The sequence below is a fragment of the Salmo salar genome, chromosome 03, assembly GCF_965601325.2.
Source record: "Salmo salar chromosome 03, fSalSal1, whole genome shotgun sequence".
Classification (NCBI taxonomy): domain Eukaryota; kingdom Metazoa; phylum Chordata; class Actinopteri; order Salmoniformes; family Salmonidae; genus Salmo; species Salmo salar.
In genome coordinates, this window is record NC_138293.1 from 38,554,612 (window position 1) to 38,569,759 (window position 15,148).

The following is a 15,148-nucleotide window of genomic DNA, read 5'->3' on the forward strand; positions in this document are numbered from 1 at the left end:
AATGCATGCAGACAGAGAAGGAGAGATAGAGAGGGGGAGAGGGATGGTGGGGCGGGGCGGGGGTAGCGATGCGACAGAGAAAGGGGGAGAGGGAGGGGGGTGGTGAGAGAGATGGGGGGGTGAGATGTGAGAGGGAGAGAGAGCGGGAGAGTGGGAGAAAGATGAGAGAGGAATTGTGAAGTGAGTGGTGGGAGGAAAGGAGAAGATTTCTGTATCGTTGTTTACTTTAAAGACCCGTTTCCACCTCGGCCATTAATGCAGTCAGTAATTCTTGCGTGTGACTCATCGGCTCTTTATAAAGTAGGTCAGTAGGTTTTTTTGCTCAAAGTTCTAATAAGACTTGCAGAGTTCTAAAAGCCCCCGAGTTCTCATGTTCTGGGGGGGGGGGGGGGATCACACAGAGATTCAAGGCTCCCACGCTCACCTCTACAGTATCATGGCAAAAATTGTGGAATAGATAATTCTACCCAAAACGTGTGTCACTAGATGTCAATGGTTATCCTTTTCGTTCTATTGTAGTAACTAGTCCAACATTGTATATATGCCTAAAATGATCCCATGTCTGTCTTAAGGCAGGTAGCCTAGTGGTTAAAGCATTGGGCCAGTAGCCGAAAGGGGAAAAAATCTGTCAAAGTGCCCTTGACCAAGGCAGTTAACCCTAAATGCTCCTGTAAGTCGCTCTGGATAAGAGCGTCTGCTAAATGACTAAACTGTTAAAACATTTAAATGGAAGGCATTGATTCTGGCCCTTAGCACGAGTCAGGATCAGCTTTGGCATACCCCTTCCCTAAATATTTATGGGGTGACTTTCAATTCTGACTTATGGTCAGTGTTGGCAACAGCATGTTAGAAGGGACAACAGCAGACATAACTTCACATGAGTGATACGCGGCGTCTGCCGCTCCCCCTTTTAACAGCTTTCTTAACTCATCCTCCCCATCTGTCCATCTGCAACCCTCCCAATCTGGCTGGCCCCTGCCAGCAAGTACGTATGTGTGCTCGCAAGTGTGTGTGTTTGTGTGCTGGAGCACATTTATAGCTATTCCTTTGATTATTCTCCCCATTAAACTTTTAAACTCTCTTATTTTCTTTTTTAAGAATACTGAAAATACTCCAATATTTGTCCTTCCACAGACCTGAATTCTTTAGCTACTGCCTCATCACCTGTTCTTTCCCTCCAACTGAAACACTCACTCACTCAGTAGTGTATGGACCAAGGTTGTTCTTCCTCAGACAATAGCTTACTGCCATTCCCTTTATCCAATTCTAATGTGAGAATCTTTATGTGCGTGTTCCTTTGGCCCCCTGCTTCTCTTTCAATGAAACAGCGCAGTGACGGCGGACGGGGCAGCGAGGCGAGAAACAGCGAGACAAAAGCTGATGAGTTTCAAAAGCTGCAAAAGGAGTGAAAGAGACAAGGAACGGAGGAGGTAGAATGAGGGAGGAGAGGGAGGAACCCTTTAAATCATCATTTGAAAGTAATTAGAAATCTGGTGGGGCCGGGCCGGGACGGCCGCACAGATTGCCTGCTCCCGAACACAAAACCAGTAATGAAGTGGAAGGCAGAAGGGAGTGGCTGGGGACAGATTTCTTTGGGTTAGCTATACTGGCCCTAAAGTTCCCCTCAGTCTGTGTGGGTGTAAAGAAAGCTGTATTCATGAGGTGTTAACCATTTTGTTTATCTGATGGCTGAATTTATTCAAAGTGTTGCAGCTATGAGTGACAGATGGCTGCGATGTGATGGATCTGAGCAGAAGTTGACACCTCGGTGGAAAAAAACAGGAGAAAAGGAGAGAAACGAGAACCCAGTAGAGAGAAACAATGTTTAATGTGTTGCCCTGCCCCAGTATCTGTGCGTTACCGATATCGATAATGAGAAGGCCTATTATATGTCTCCTACAGGAAGCTCTGATTTAAACTCCCATTACACAGCTCTGAGAGCGCTATAATGTCAAAATATGTTAATTACTCGCCAAATATGGAGTTTCGCTGAACAACTATATTCAGTTACTCCCGTTATGGCCGGTATGTACTTCCAAAAAAAGGCTAAATAAACATGTCAAAACAACCGAAAAAAATGCCGATTCGGCACCTCCACTCATTAGCCCACTGCCACGCACAGGTCAGAAGTCTACAACAGCTCAATACATTGGAGGTGCTGAAGAGGCAATTTTTTTTGGTTTGCTTGTAAATTAGTATTTAGACATTTTTTGGAAGTACATACTGGCGGTAGTGGGAGTAAATGAAGATAGCTGATCAGCTAAACTCCATATTTGGTGAGTAACTAATGTATTTTGACATGATAGCGCTTGCAGAGTTGTCAAATTGCAGTGAATCGGGGGCTTCCTGTGCGTTAAAGAGACATGTCATACGCATCGGTGACATCTCTAATGCACAGATACTGGGGCAGTGTTGCCCATGCTATTTCGATGTTACCAATCTGGTGGTAATTAGAGGCTATCTGAGCTCACCGCTCCAACTGTTTCCCGGATCGTATGCGCATAGGAAATGTGATTGGAAAATAGCTGTGGTGAACACTGATAATACATTTTTCATTCGAACACGTTGTGATTTTATAATTGGTTTCGACCTGCATGAAGGATGGTCTGGAATCGGTCCATGATGTAGCCTAGGCCTAAAACTATTCCATGGTAGAGTTGTCCGTGATGAGATTTGAACTCGCAACCTTTAGGTTACTAGACGATTGTGTTGTAGGCCCACCCTACTTTCCTTTATGCCTTATTAAGTAACCATATGTCTTATGTAAGTATATCAAACATAACGTATCATACTAATTTGAGTGTCCGGACTTACATTCACTATGCTAAGTCTAGTCTAAGAGACCAGGTTGGCCACCCATGGAGGATCATGTTCAAAATATCCCGTGTGGCTTAGTTGGTAGAGCATGGTATTTGCAACGCCAGGGTTGTGGGTTTGATTCCCACGGGGGACCAGTATGGAGCAAAAAAAAAAATGAAATGTATGCATTCACTACTGTAAGTTGCTCTGGATAAGAGTGTCTACTAAAATATATAAAATGTCCCTTTTGATTATTAAATCAAACACTTTAAAAGCCTTCAACAAGGTCCCTGAAACAGTCTCATAATATATATTATTCTCGCATTCTGTGTCCTGATTCCTCAATTCACACGACATCTGAAGCCTAAACAATGTCAATTAGAGAACACGACTCAATACTCTCTAAAATGCCCCTCAATTTATCCTGGTTAAGCCGACTGCTAACTGTTGAGCTTGATGATGTATTCACACATTTATATCTATTAATGGTGGGGAGGTATACATTTTTTTTTAAATGGGCCCTTTGAGTCTCCTCTCTCCATTGGTGAGGCGATAATTGGATAATTAGTGGCGAATTGCATTATGAAATAATTAGTATATGTGCGTGTGATGGCACGTGAGTTAAGCAAAGGTTAGCGGGGTGCGAGAGAGGGGCTCGACTGCCTGCCTCAACAGCTGAGGATCGATTATCTTGGACAGGCCTCTGTACCCCTCCTCTCCTAACCCTCTCACCCCTCCTTTCCTCCTCTGCCTCGATTATCTTGGACAGCCCTCTGTACCCCTCCTCTCCTAAACCTCTCACCCCTCCTTTCCTCCTCTGCCTCCATTCACTACCGCTTATCTGACGGACAATAGATCCTAAATCGCCTCGTTTCCATCTCAATGAGTTAAGCCCAACAAGAGGCGAGGATCAGGAGACCAACTCCACACCACAAATGTCGGGCGATCACTAGAGCAAATGGGACGTCAAGGACAGGAAGAGAGGGAGGAAAGAGAGGGGAGGTGTGGGTCTCCTAAAATATATTTTTTAGGAAAATGCTAATACGTCTCGTGAAGAATAGATGGGATTTGCGAGGCTCGCTCTAATTCTGCTATTGTTGAACTCGCGTGCAGACGGGCGAGATTGACACACCAATCACGTGAGGGAATGAGTTGTGTGTGTGAGTGTGTCAGAGCTGGAGTAGTGAAAGCATGCTCACACAATAGGTAGCTTCGGGTTGGCCGAAAGTCTGGCCAGCAGTTGAAAGAGAATCAAAAGAGGTCTTAAGAGCAAACCTCTCTCTCTCTCACTCTCTCTCTCTCTCTCTCTCTCTCTCACTCATACATAATCGGTAATGCGAGACTACACAGTGTAATTTGCCTTTGATTGCTCTCGCTCTCTCTCTCTCTGTGAGAACACTGAGCTGTATTAGAATATGCAGACCTGTGTATTCACAGCCTAATAGAGAATAAACAGAACAATTCTCACTGCATAGAATAGAATAGCCTGCAGTGAACAGGCTATATAGGCCTAATACAGCTATAGAATCAGTCTATAGAATGTATTGAGTTACATTAGAATGGATTATAAGAGGTATTAAACTGTTTTTTTAAAAGAATGTTTCAGATTAAGGATGTTTCCACAATCGCAGCCTATTTGATGTTGATTGTTGCAAACACTTTGCCCAAGTGTATTTTCTCACAGGCTGTTGCTTATCTGGTAGGCCCCTACTATAGCCAACAGATCGTGTTCACAGGTAGAACTGAGTTCATAGGTCTTAGAATATTTGACATTCTGCGACAGATGGGTCTTTTGAAGGTGCCAACTAATATTAGTTCCTTCTGGAAAGGCAAGTGTTCCCTAAGAGTTGTGTGTGTGTGTGTGTCCGTTTTACTTTCGGAAAGAAGAGAAAATCTCTTAAAGATCTGTGACGAGGCCCAGGCCGCCTTCTAAATGTATTTTAATACCCCGTCCGATTCATCCACCATCTCTTGTTTTATGAAAGGAGTTGTGGCCGGGTCTGGCTGGGGCAGGCTCATTATGCTGCAGTTAGGTAAAGGGCTGTGTGAGAGCAGCGGAGCTTAGGGTCCCTACAGGCCGGCTCACAGGCACAATACACCAGGCGCTGCCTCCAAAGGGAGGCCCTGCCATGCCATTATACTGCCTTTGCTAACGAGCGCTTCATACGCCTTTGATATAATATAACCATTGAAATCTGGATAAATCTCCCCGCGCTAACAGCCAAATCCCATTTGATACGGGTGTGTGTATGTGACTGTGTGTGACTGTGCTGGTGAGTGTGTTGTCTCTTCACCTGGGCAGCTCTGTTCTGGCAGACGAGGTTATGGAGGCGCGCGACGCGCTGACACGCATGTTAAAACGGCCCCGGCACACCGGATTTCATTAACGAATCCCCGCTCACATGACATCTCGTGAGCCGATCCGAGCTGAGTCGGAATTAGAATAAAATCTATGTTTAAGTAGATAAAGTGGATATAGCCGTTTCTATTGAGTCAAATCTGATCTGATAACAGTTATTGGATTAAGCCACACACGGGGGGGATTAGTCAAAATATCTAGACAGGTCTTGGTGAATAGAGTTATGGAATTATGAATGACAATGAAACTGGTGCACTTTTTGGGTTTGTAGTCCAATATCTCATACATTTGTGAAGCATGGCTGTAGGCCGACACAAGATTTGGACAGACCTTTCAAGTTTGTATTGTCACGTGCGCTACTATGGGCGGCAGGTAGCATGTCGCTAAAGAGCGTTGGGCCAGTAACCAAAAGGCCGGTGGTTCGAATCTCCGAGCTGGCAAGGTGGGGGAAAAATCTGCCGTTCTGCCCTTAAGCAAGGCAGTTAACCCCCAACAACTGCTCCCCTGGCTCCGATGAAGTAGACGTCGATTCAGAATGGTTGGGTTGAATGCAGAAGACACATTTCAGTTGGAATGCATTCAGTTGTGCAACTGCCGTTCTGGCTTGCTCTTTCCCAACGGTGGTGTAATCATTATCAGTAGTACTATATATTTTTTTAAGTCAAGGAGAACAAAAACACACGAAAAATAGAAATAAGAAGAACATGAGATAGTAAAGTAAGCTACATACAGGGTCAGTGCCAATACCATATTTACAATGTGAAGGTATACTGGAGTGGTAGGGTTAGATACAGTGCCTTCGGAAAGTATTCAGACCAGTTGACTTTTTCCACATTATGTTACGTTACAGCCTTATTCTAAAATGGATTAAATAATAAAAAATATTCTCAGCAATCTACACACAATACCCCACAATGACAAAACAAAAACAGTTTTTTAGAGATTTTTGCTAATGAATAAACTTTAAAAACCGGAAACATTACATTTACATAAGTATTCAGACCCTTTACTCAGTACTTTGTTGAAGCACATTTGGCAGTGATTACAGCCTTGATTCTTCTTGGGTATGACGCTACAAGCTTGGCACACCTGCATTTGGAAAGCTTCTCCCATTCCTCTCTGCAGATCCTCCCAAGCTCTGTCAGGTTGGATGGGGAGCATCGTTGCACAGCTATTTTCAGGTCTCTCCAGAGATGTTCGATAGGGTTTAGGTCCGGGCTCTGGCTGGGCCACTCAAGGACATTCAGAGACTTGTCCCGAAGCCACTACTGCATTGTCTGGGCTGTGTGCTTAGGGTTGTTGTCCTGTTGTTGTCCTGTTGGAAGGTGAACCTTCACCCCAGTCTGGAGGTCCTGAGCGCTCTGGAGCAGGTTTTCATCAAGGATCTCTCTGTACTTTGCTCCATTTATCTTTCCCTCGATCCTGACTAGTCTCCCAGTTCATGCCACTGAAAAACATTCCCACAGCATGATGCTGCCACCACCATGCTTCACCGTAGAGATGGTGCCAGATTTACTCCAGAGGTGACGGTTGCCATTCAGGCCAAAGAATTCAATCTTGGTTTCATCAGATCAGAGAATCTTGTTTCTCATGGTCTGAGAGTCTTTAGATGCCTTTTGGCAAACTCCAAGCGGGCTGTCATGTGCCTTTTACTGAAGAGTGGCTTCCGTATGGACACTCTACCGTAAAGGCCTGATTGGTGGATGGCTGCAGAGATGGTTGTCCTTCTGAAAGTTTCTCCCATCTCCACAGAGGAATTAGACCTCTGTCAGAATGACCATCAAGTACTTGGTCACCTCCCTGACCAAGGCCCTTCTCCCCCGATTGCTCAGTTTGGCCGGGCGGCCAGCTCTAGGAAGAGTCTTGGTGGTTCCAAACTTCTTCTATTGAAGAATGATGGAGGCCACTGTGTTCTTGTGGACCTTCAATGCTGCAGACATTTTTTCGTACCCTTCCCCAGATCTGTGCCTCAACACAATGCCGTCTCGGAGCTCTATTGACAATTCCTTCGACCTCATGGCTTGGTTTTGGTCTGACATGCACTGTCAACTGTGGGACCTTATATAGACAGGTATGTGCCTTTCCAAATCATGTCCAATCAATTAAATTTACTACAGGTGGACTACAATCAAGTTGTAGAAACATCTCAAGGATGATTAATGGAAACAGGATACACCTGAACTCAACTTCGAGTCTCATAGCAAAGGGTTTGAATGCTTATAAATAAGGTATTTCTGTTTTCTATTTCTAATAAATTCGCAAAAATTCATAACAACCTGTTATCGCTTTGTCATTATGGAGTATTGTGTGCAGATTGCTGAGGATTTTTATTTTATTTCATCCATTTTAGAATAAGGCTGTAACGTAACAAAATGTGGAAAAAGTCAAGGGGTCTAAATACTTTACGAATGCACTGTATATGATGATTGCATGCACGTGTGTGTAGAATGTGCATAGAGTGAGTGTATAAGCATCCTTTACAGTGGTGCCGTGACCCGGATCTACAGTTGCGCTGGGCTTGCTGTTGAGTACATTCGAGGGGTGAATGTAGCACATGGGGATGTGTGAAACTTATTCCTCAGCCTGAAGTATCCCCACTTGCGGCAGCGAGGCGCCAACTGCTAAGATGCTTCAGGAGGGCTGTCACGTGTGCTAGCAGAGGTCCCGAGTTCGTGCCAGGTATTGGCCGAATTGGGAGGAAGTGTTACTCGCTACGCAAGCAACGTCCTTTACACATAGAGAAGATATAAGGTTCAATGCAGATAGTCCGTGTCGCCATTTTGTTCGCTACTTAGCAGTCTTATGGCTTGGGGATAGAAGCTGTTCAGAAGCCTGTTGGTGTCAGACTTAATTCTCCGGTACCACTTGCTGTGCACAAACAGCGAAAAAAGTCTATGGCTTGGGTGGCTGGAGTCTTTCCTTTCACACCACCTGATATGATATGTGGCGTCCTGGATGGCAGGGAGCTTGGCCCCAGTAATGTACTGGGCTGTCCACACCACCCTCTGTAGCGCCATGCAATCGAGGGCGGTGCAGTTGCCATAGCAAGCAGTGCTGCGGCCAGTCAAGGTGCTCTCAATGGTGCAGCTGTATAACTTTTTAGGATTTGAGGGCCCATGCCAAATTATTAAACCTCCTGAGGGGGAAGAGGCGCTGTTGTGCCTTCTTCAAGACTGTTTTTTTGTGTGTGTGTGTGAAGCTCTCGACCCGCTCCACTGCAGCCCCGCCAATGTGGTTGGGGGCGTCCTCACCCTCCTGTTTCCTGTAGTCCACGATCAGTTCCTTAGTCTTACTGACGTTGACGGAGAGGTTGTTGTCCTGGTGTAACAGTGTAGGTTCCGTCCCTCTCTTCGCCCCAACCTGGGCTCGAACCAGGGACCCTTGCACACATCAACAACTGACACCCACGAAGCATCGTTACCCATCGCGCCACAAAAGCCGCGGCCCTTGCGACGCAAGGGGAACAACCACTTCAGGTCTCAGAGCGAGTGACGTCACTGATTGAAACGCTATTAGCGCGCACCACCGCTAACTAACTAGCCATTTCACATCGGTTACACTGGCACCACACTGCAAGGTCCCTGACATCCTCTCTGTAGGCTGTCTCATCGTCACCAGTGATCAGGCCTACGAACTTTGTGTCTCCAGCAAACTTGAAGATGGTGTTGGCGTCGTGCATGGCCATGGAGTCGTGGGTGAACAGGGAGTACAGGAGGGGACTAAACACACACCCTCGTGGGGCCCCCTTGTTGAGGGTCAGCGTGGCGGCAGTAATGTTGCATACCCTCACTACCTGGGGTCGGCCCGCCAGGAAGTCCAAGATCCATTTGCAGAGGGAGGTGTTCAGTCCCAGGTGTTCAGTCCCAGGCATTTTCACTTTTGTTAGCAAAATTTGAATGTATATTACACGTTTTAATTTACAGGATAGCTAGGCTCACAGTGGTAGGCCTACCCTTTCTTCAGGGTTTGGGTTATTGGGGGAAAGAGATGCTGATCTGTCAAGGACAAACAAATGTGCCCTCTTAAAGGGTTGTGGGGCTTTTGGGGTTGGGACAGGGCTACGGAATACAATTTCCCCTCATAATTGGTGCTTTACGAAAGCTTCAAAGCTTCCCAACCAAACATATCAGCCTGATCTCATAGATTAGATGTAACATGGTAAAAGTAAATCCGTAACACTCAAATTAGTATGATATGTTAGGTTTGGTATAGTTACATAAGACAGAAGGTTACTTAAGGCAAAACAAAAGAAGGGTGGTTGGTGGAGGTGGATGGGTAGGCATATAATGAAAATGTTTAGCGACCCAAAAGTTGCGTGTTCAAATCTCTTCACGGACAACTTTAACATTTTAGCTAATTAGAAACTTTTCAACTACTTACTACTTTTTAGCTACTTAGCATGTTAGCAAACCCTTCCCCTAACCCTAACCTTGACCCTTTAACCTAACTCCTAACCTTAACCTTAAACTTAACCCTAACCCATAGCCTAGCTAAAGTTAGCCAGCTAGCTAAAGTTAGACACTTAGCTAAAGTTAGCCACAAAAAAATGAGAATTCGGAGCATGAGTGACGTCACGTAATTGCAAACGCTATTAGCAGCTTGCACCACCTGCAAATTCTAAACATATTGCTCGTTTGGCACATCGGTTACACTGGCACTACGAATTGTAGTACGTAACATATCATCCTTAATGGATGATGGACATCCACAAATGAATACATACCATACGAAACTTAACATATCATACTAAATGGAGTGATTTGGGATTAGGTACAGAATAATACAAAATACTCTGAGACCAGGTTGAACATATCAATCTTCTGGTAAAGAACCTGATATGACCCTGTGGATAATGAATCAATAGCCTAATGATCCAGTAAATTGTAGGCTGCCTGGCATACAGCAGAGAACAATAAAAGTCCCGTAGCCTATACATTGTCCATAATGACCAATATTTGTCTTCATATGCGACTGTAGCTATACTGTCTGTTATCCGAGTGCTTTGTCCTCTAGCTCAGGGGCACTGCGCATCACAGCGCCCCGCGTGTGTTTGTGCGCAGACTCATTTAACAGACCAACACACATAAATAATCAACGGAAACGAAACATATTAAATCAAGCCTTGCCTTTAGACCACATATCTGTGCCAAGTTTTTCCGACACAGTCCAGGAATCTCTAAGCAGGCTTAGAGGTCTTTTAGAAGTCCCCTTTCCGTTTTCAACGCGCGGATTGGTTACGGTGCAGCTCATTTGCATGCACCGCCGTATAAACCCTCCCGCCACTGCAGCCCTCTCGCGCTGGGAGAGCACACCTCAGAGCGAGCACAGCAGAGAGAGTTAGCTTATCACTTCGTCATCCTAAAACGATCACTGTCGTACCCAACGAGACTCGGAAAGTGCTTTTGTTTGAATAAATAGTTGAGCTAAGTGCAGCCAGTTTAGTGGATTTTTTGTTTTTGTTATTTCAATTTGGCAGGATGGGTATGAGAGGGTGGAATTGGTGGGTGCTGGTGTTCACCTCACTGGCTGTCCTGCCCGCTCTCACGGAGGGAAAGACAGTGAAGTATGAGACATTTGAGGAGGACGCCCCGGCGACTGTCATCGGAAACTTGGCCAAGGACATTTCAATCAGCCCCTCCTCGGGCTCCAAGACAAATTTCAGGATGATGAAGCAGTTCAACTCCTCTTTTATCCGTTTGAGGGAGGGCGACGGACAGCTGACTATCGGAGAGAGAATTGACAGAGAGAGAATTTGCAAACACACCCTTCACTGCCTCATCGCATTTGATGTGGTCAGCTTCTCCAAAGAGCAGTTCAAACTCATCCACGTCGAGGTGGAGGTCAAGGACATCAACGACAATTCCCCCGAGTTCCCCCGGAAAGAGTCGAGTCTGGAGATCTCCGAAAACACAGCTGTGGGCACGCGGATCCCGTTAGACTTCGCTGTGGATGAGGACGTGGGTTTGAATTACATCCAGAGCTACCAGATATCCGTTAACAGTCACTTCACCATAGATGTGCTTAGCAGAGCCGACGGGGTTAAATATGCGGAGCTTGTGCTCATGAAGGAGCTGGACCGCGAGACACAGGCTTCCTATGCGCTGGAGCTGGTTGCTATGGATGGTGGCAACCCGTCCCGCACGGGAACGACTCGCATCAACGTCAAGGTGAAAGACTACAATGACAACAGCCCAGTATTCGACAGGAACAATTTCTCAGTGGACCTCCCTGAGGACGCACCGGTAGGGTTTCTCTTACTGGACCTGAACGCAGAAGACCCGGATGAGGGGCTGAATGGGGAGGTGGTGTATGGGTTCGGTAACCAGGTGCCATCAGAGATTCGACAACTTTTCAGAGTGGACCGCAAAACGGGACGCCTCACCCTTGAGAGCCCCATTGACTTTGAAAGCAAAAAAACGTACGAATTCGACGTCCAGGCGACTGACCTGGGTCCAAACCCGAGTCCGGCTATCTGTAAGATAGTGGTGCAGGTGCAGGACGTTAACGACAACGCGCCAGAGATCTCCATCACGCCTATGACCTCCATCACGGCGGGAATCGCCTATATCACGGAGTCTGCGGCACGCGAGAGTTTTGTGGCTCTGGTCAGCACCTCGGACAGGGACTTTGGTGCTAACGGACAGGTGCACTGCACGCTCTACGGCCACGACCACTTCAGGTTGCAGCAGGCGTATGAGGACAGCTTCATGATCGTGAGCACGAGCCCGTTGGACCGGGAGAAAATCCCTGAGTATAATCTAACAGTGGTGGCAGAGGACCTGGGTTCCCCACCATTCAGAACCATCACCCAGTACACCATCCGGTTAACGGATGAGAATGACAATGCCCCTGTGTTCAGTAAGCCGGTGTATGAAGTGGCTGTGGTGGAGAATAATGCCCCGGGTGCTTACATCACCACGGTAGTCGCCAGGGACATGGACTTGGGCCACAACGGTAAGGTGAGCTACAAGCTCGCTGACACCTATGTCATGGGCTCTCCGGTGTCCGCTTTTGTCTCACTGGACCCCGCGAGTGGCTCCCTTTATGCACTCAGGAGCTTCAACTATGAAGTCATGAAACAGCTCGAGCTCCGCATCACAGCCAGCGACGGTGGGTCCCCGCCCCTCACCGGAACCACGACCGTTAACATTAGGATAGTGGACCAAAACGACAACGCACCTGTCATCAACCAGCCCGTGCTCAATAATGGGTCCGCGGAGGTTCTGCTTCCCCGGGATGCGCCCTCGGGCTATGTTATCACCCGGGTGGAGGCGCGAGATGCTGATGAGGGCTTGAATGCAGAGCTGTCCTACAGACTTGCCTTTGGAGAGGCATCTGTGTTCTCCGTTAACAAAGCCACTGGAGAGGTCTACCTCAACCGCGTGCTCAGTCACGGCGTGGACGAGACCCTGCGCGTGACCGTCACGGTGAGTGACAACGGGAGACCTGCGCTCACCACCGCCGCCACGCTTCACTTCCTCATCATTGCGGGCGCCCCTCCGAGCGACAGGACCGTGTACCGGGCAGGCAGCAGGGAGGCAGGGGAGCACGCACAGTGGGACCTGTCAGTGGTGATTATCATCGTCCTCGCGGGGAGCTGCACGCTCCTGCTGTTAGCCATCATCTTCATCGCCACCACCTGCAACCGGCGGAAACGGGAGAAGACTGGAGATGACACCGACTCGTACGGGGAGAAGGAGACTCTGGAAAGAGGCAAAAACAACAGCGACAACCCGCTGCTGCCGCTCCACGGAGTCGTGGGAGGGTTTGAAGCCCACACCTTCTCGAGCCAGCCCGGTTTTGCCGGGGAACACACTGGTAGCAGTGACCTGTGCTCCGCCTCAGAAGACGGGAGCGAGGCCCCGTGCGTCTACGAACCGGACAGCAAACCCAAGGTGAGATTCTGCTCCCTCTCCCCCTTCCCCTCACTCTCTTTCTCTGTATGTGCCCTCAGCCTCACACAGTGATCTTGTAATGTGTTACTGTCCATGGTGCTGAACTGTGCTGTTTCTATCTCTTTTCCGCAGGGCTACTCCACTCTGCCTGGCTACGGAAACGGCTACAATAACGGTAAAGAAGTGGTCAGACCAATCACCATCTGGAAGGGCAACTCCTACACCACCATCTCCGCAAGAGACCCTGCATTCAGCGGGAAGGACAGCGGGAAAGGCGACAGTGACTTTAACGACAGCGATAGTGACATCAGTGGCACCGACCTGAAGAAGGAGGGAGTACCGGTACCCCCCATGGGCGGCCAGAGTGGTAAGAGATACTTCTATTTCTTTATCATAACCATTACAGTCATTCGAAAGAAGTCAATGTGTACGGGGTTTTGCTTTTCTATTTGGTCGCACAAGAAGACTAACCTCAAACCCCTCCCTTCTCTATCTCTCTCTCTCTCTCTCTCTCTCTCTCTCTCTCTCTCAGGTCTATGGGCGTGTACCAGTGAGTGTAAGATTCTGGGTCACTCTGACCGCTGCTGGAGCCCTTCCACCGTCCACGCTAACACCGGTCCCTCGCCCGTCCCCACCCCTACCGGCCAGACCCTCTCCTCCTTCAACAGTCTCTCCAAGACGGCCTCGCTGCCCCGAGACTCGCTCCGACGGGACAATTATTACCAGGCGCACATCCCCAAAACAACCGGCCTGCAGAGTGTGTACGAGAAGGTTCTGCATAGAGAATATGACTATGTCCTGGTCACTCCTCCCTTACCCATGAGAGTTCAGGAGATTAGTGAAATCACTATCCCAGTCTACGGTCCGACCACAACACGGTGTCCCAGCAATGAAGTCTAAAGAATAACCTAAATAACAGCATTCAAAAATGTGTTTCATTTAATTTATAAAACCATGACAAGGAGAATTACATGTTGCTTACAAACGGTTGAGATTATTTGTCATGTAAATGAGTTTGTATATCCTAAAGAATATTTGTGTATTTTGAATTTTTAAGTGTTTCAATGTAAAAGTCACATTTGGACTCTATATCCAATCACTGTTAAGACTTTGTTGGACATATACTGTGTAACTTATGCAAGGATTTGTACATAAAGAGAGTTTATTTTTTATAAAAATCATAATTCAACACCGACGATGTGTACATATGAATTGTAGTTATACTGATTCTAAGGCATGCCTACTATTCAAATGGCCCAGAAACCACGGTTTGATGCCGGAGACCCAATGTATCAAGTTGATAACTATGTATGAATTTATTTAAATGCAATGATGTAATAATTGTTTCGATTTTCTATCACCATATTCGAAAGAAAATAAACGTTGAAATACCGTTTTGAAACCTTAATCTTGTCCCCGACTTATTTCTGTTCACTCACTCCTACATCAACCTATTTAAGACATGCTACTCTTAGTCCTGGAGGAATATGGGAGCGCAATAAAAAGTGCTTCTATGCTATTAAACAGAGGCATAATCCTTAATCAAGGCACTTTGCCCCTTTGACAATGAAATAATAGCCCTAATCTGTTGTACCTATTGGATCCCGAGAGGTGTCACTATTGAAAAAAACTGTGCGCTCTGACAGGGGAGTGAATGATGACATTTCACCTACAACCGAATATAAACGACGAACCTCGTCTCGTCTACATTTGATTGATAATTTAGTTTGACTATTGGCAACAAAACGATCTTGCGGTCTAGTCATTCTCGCTAGAGGCAGCAGTCGGAGCCAATCAAGCTCATCAATAAGATTAACATACTCATCCGTGTATATTATAGTCTCCAGGGGTTTCTGCATGTCTAAAGAGTCTAATACAGTCTGTAGACCGACCTCCTCAAGGCACAGAATAATAAAGAGTTGCGCACACCACTCAATTAAAACGCATATGCCCAATGGGCGCCTATGCGTAAAAGCACGCCTGATACGTTCGGATAGAGAACTGTTTACGCATCGATTGACTATTGCCTTTAACCACAGGATGTAATTAATGTGTTTGGTAATAAAACATGTACTGATAACTCAATCAGCGCACA

General features: G+C 46.8%; 1 protein-coding gene across 1 annotated transcript; it reads left to right on the plus strand.

Moving 5' to 3' along the window:
* Positions 1-9,830: 9,830 nt before the first annotated feature.
* On the plus strand, positions 9,831-14,461 carry LOC106600184 (protocadherin-8). The gene is made up of 3 exons (XM_014191512.3): positions 9,831-13,053; positions 13,186-13,420; positions 13,586-14,461. The coding sequence occupies exons 1-3, from the start codon at positions 10,636-10,638 to the stop codon at positions 13,951-13,953; spliced, it is 3,021 nt and encodes a 1,006-aa protein (XP_014046987.1). The 5' UTR covers positions 9,831-10,635; the 3' UTR covers positions 13,954-14,461.
* The last annotated feature ends 687 nt before the right edge of the window (positions 14,462-15,148 follow it).

What these genes read in the sequence shown, in the direction of transcription:
- LOC106600184 (XM_014191512.3), top strand. Translation starts at nt 10,636, where the DNA reads ATGGGTATGAGAGGGTGGAATTGGTGGGTGCTGGTGTTCACCTCACTG. An exon ending in AACCGGACAGCAAACCCAAG is followed by an intron (nt 13,054 to 13,185) that starts GTGAGATTCTGC and finishes TCTTTTCCGCAG; the next exon opens with GGCTACTCCACTCTGCCTGG. An exon ending in CCCCATGGGCGGCCAGAGTG is followed by an intron (nt 13,421 to 13,585) that starts GTAAGAGATACT and finishes TCTCTCTCTCAG; the next exon opens with GTCTATGGGCGTGTACCAGT.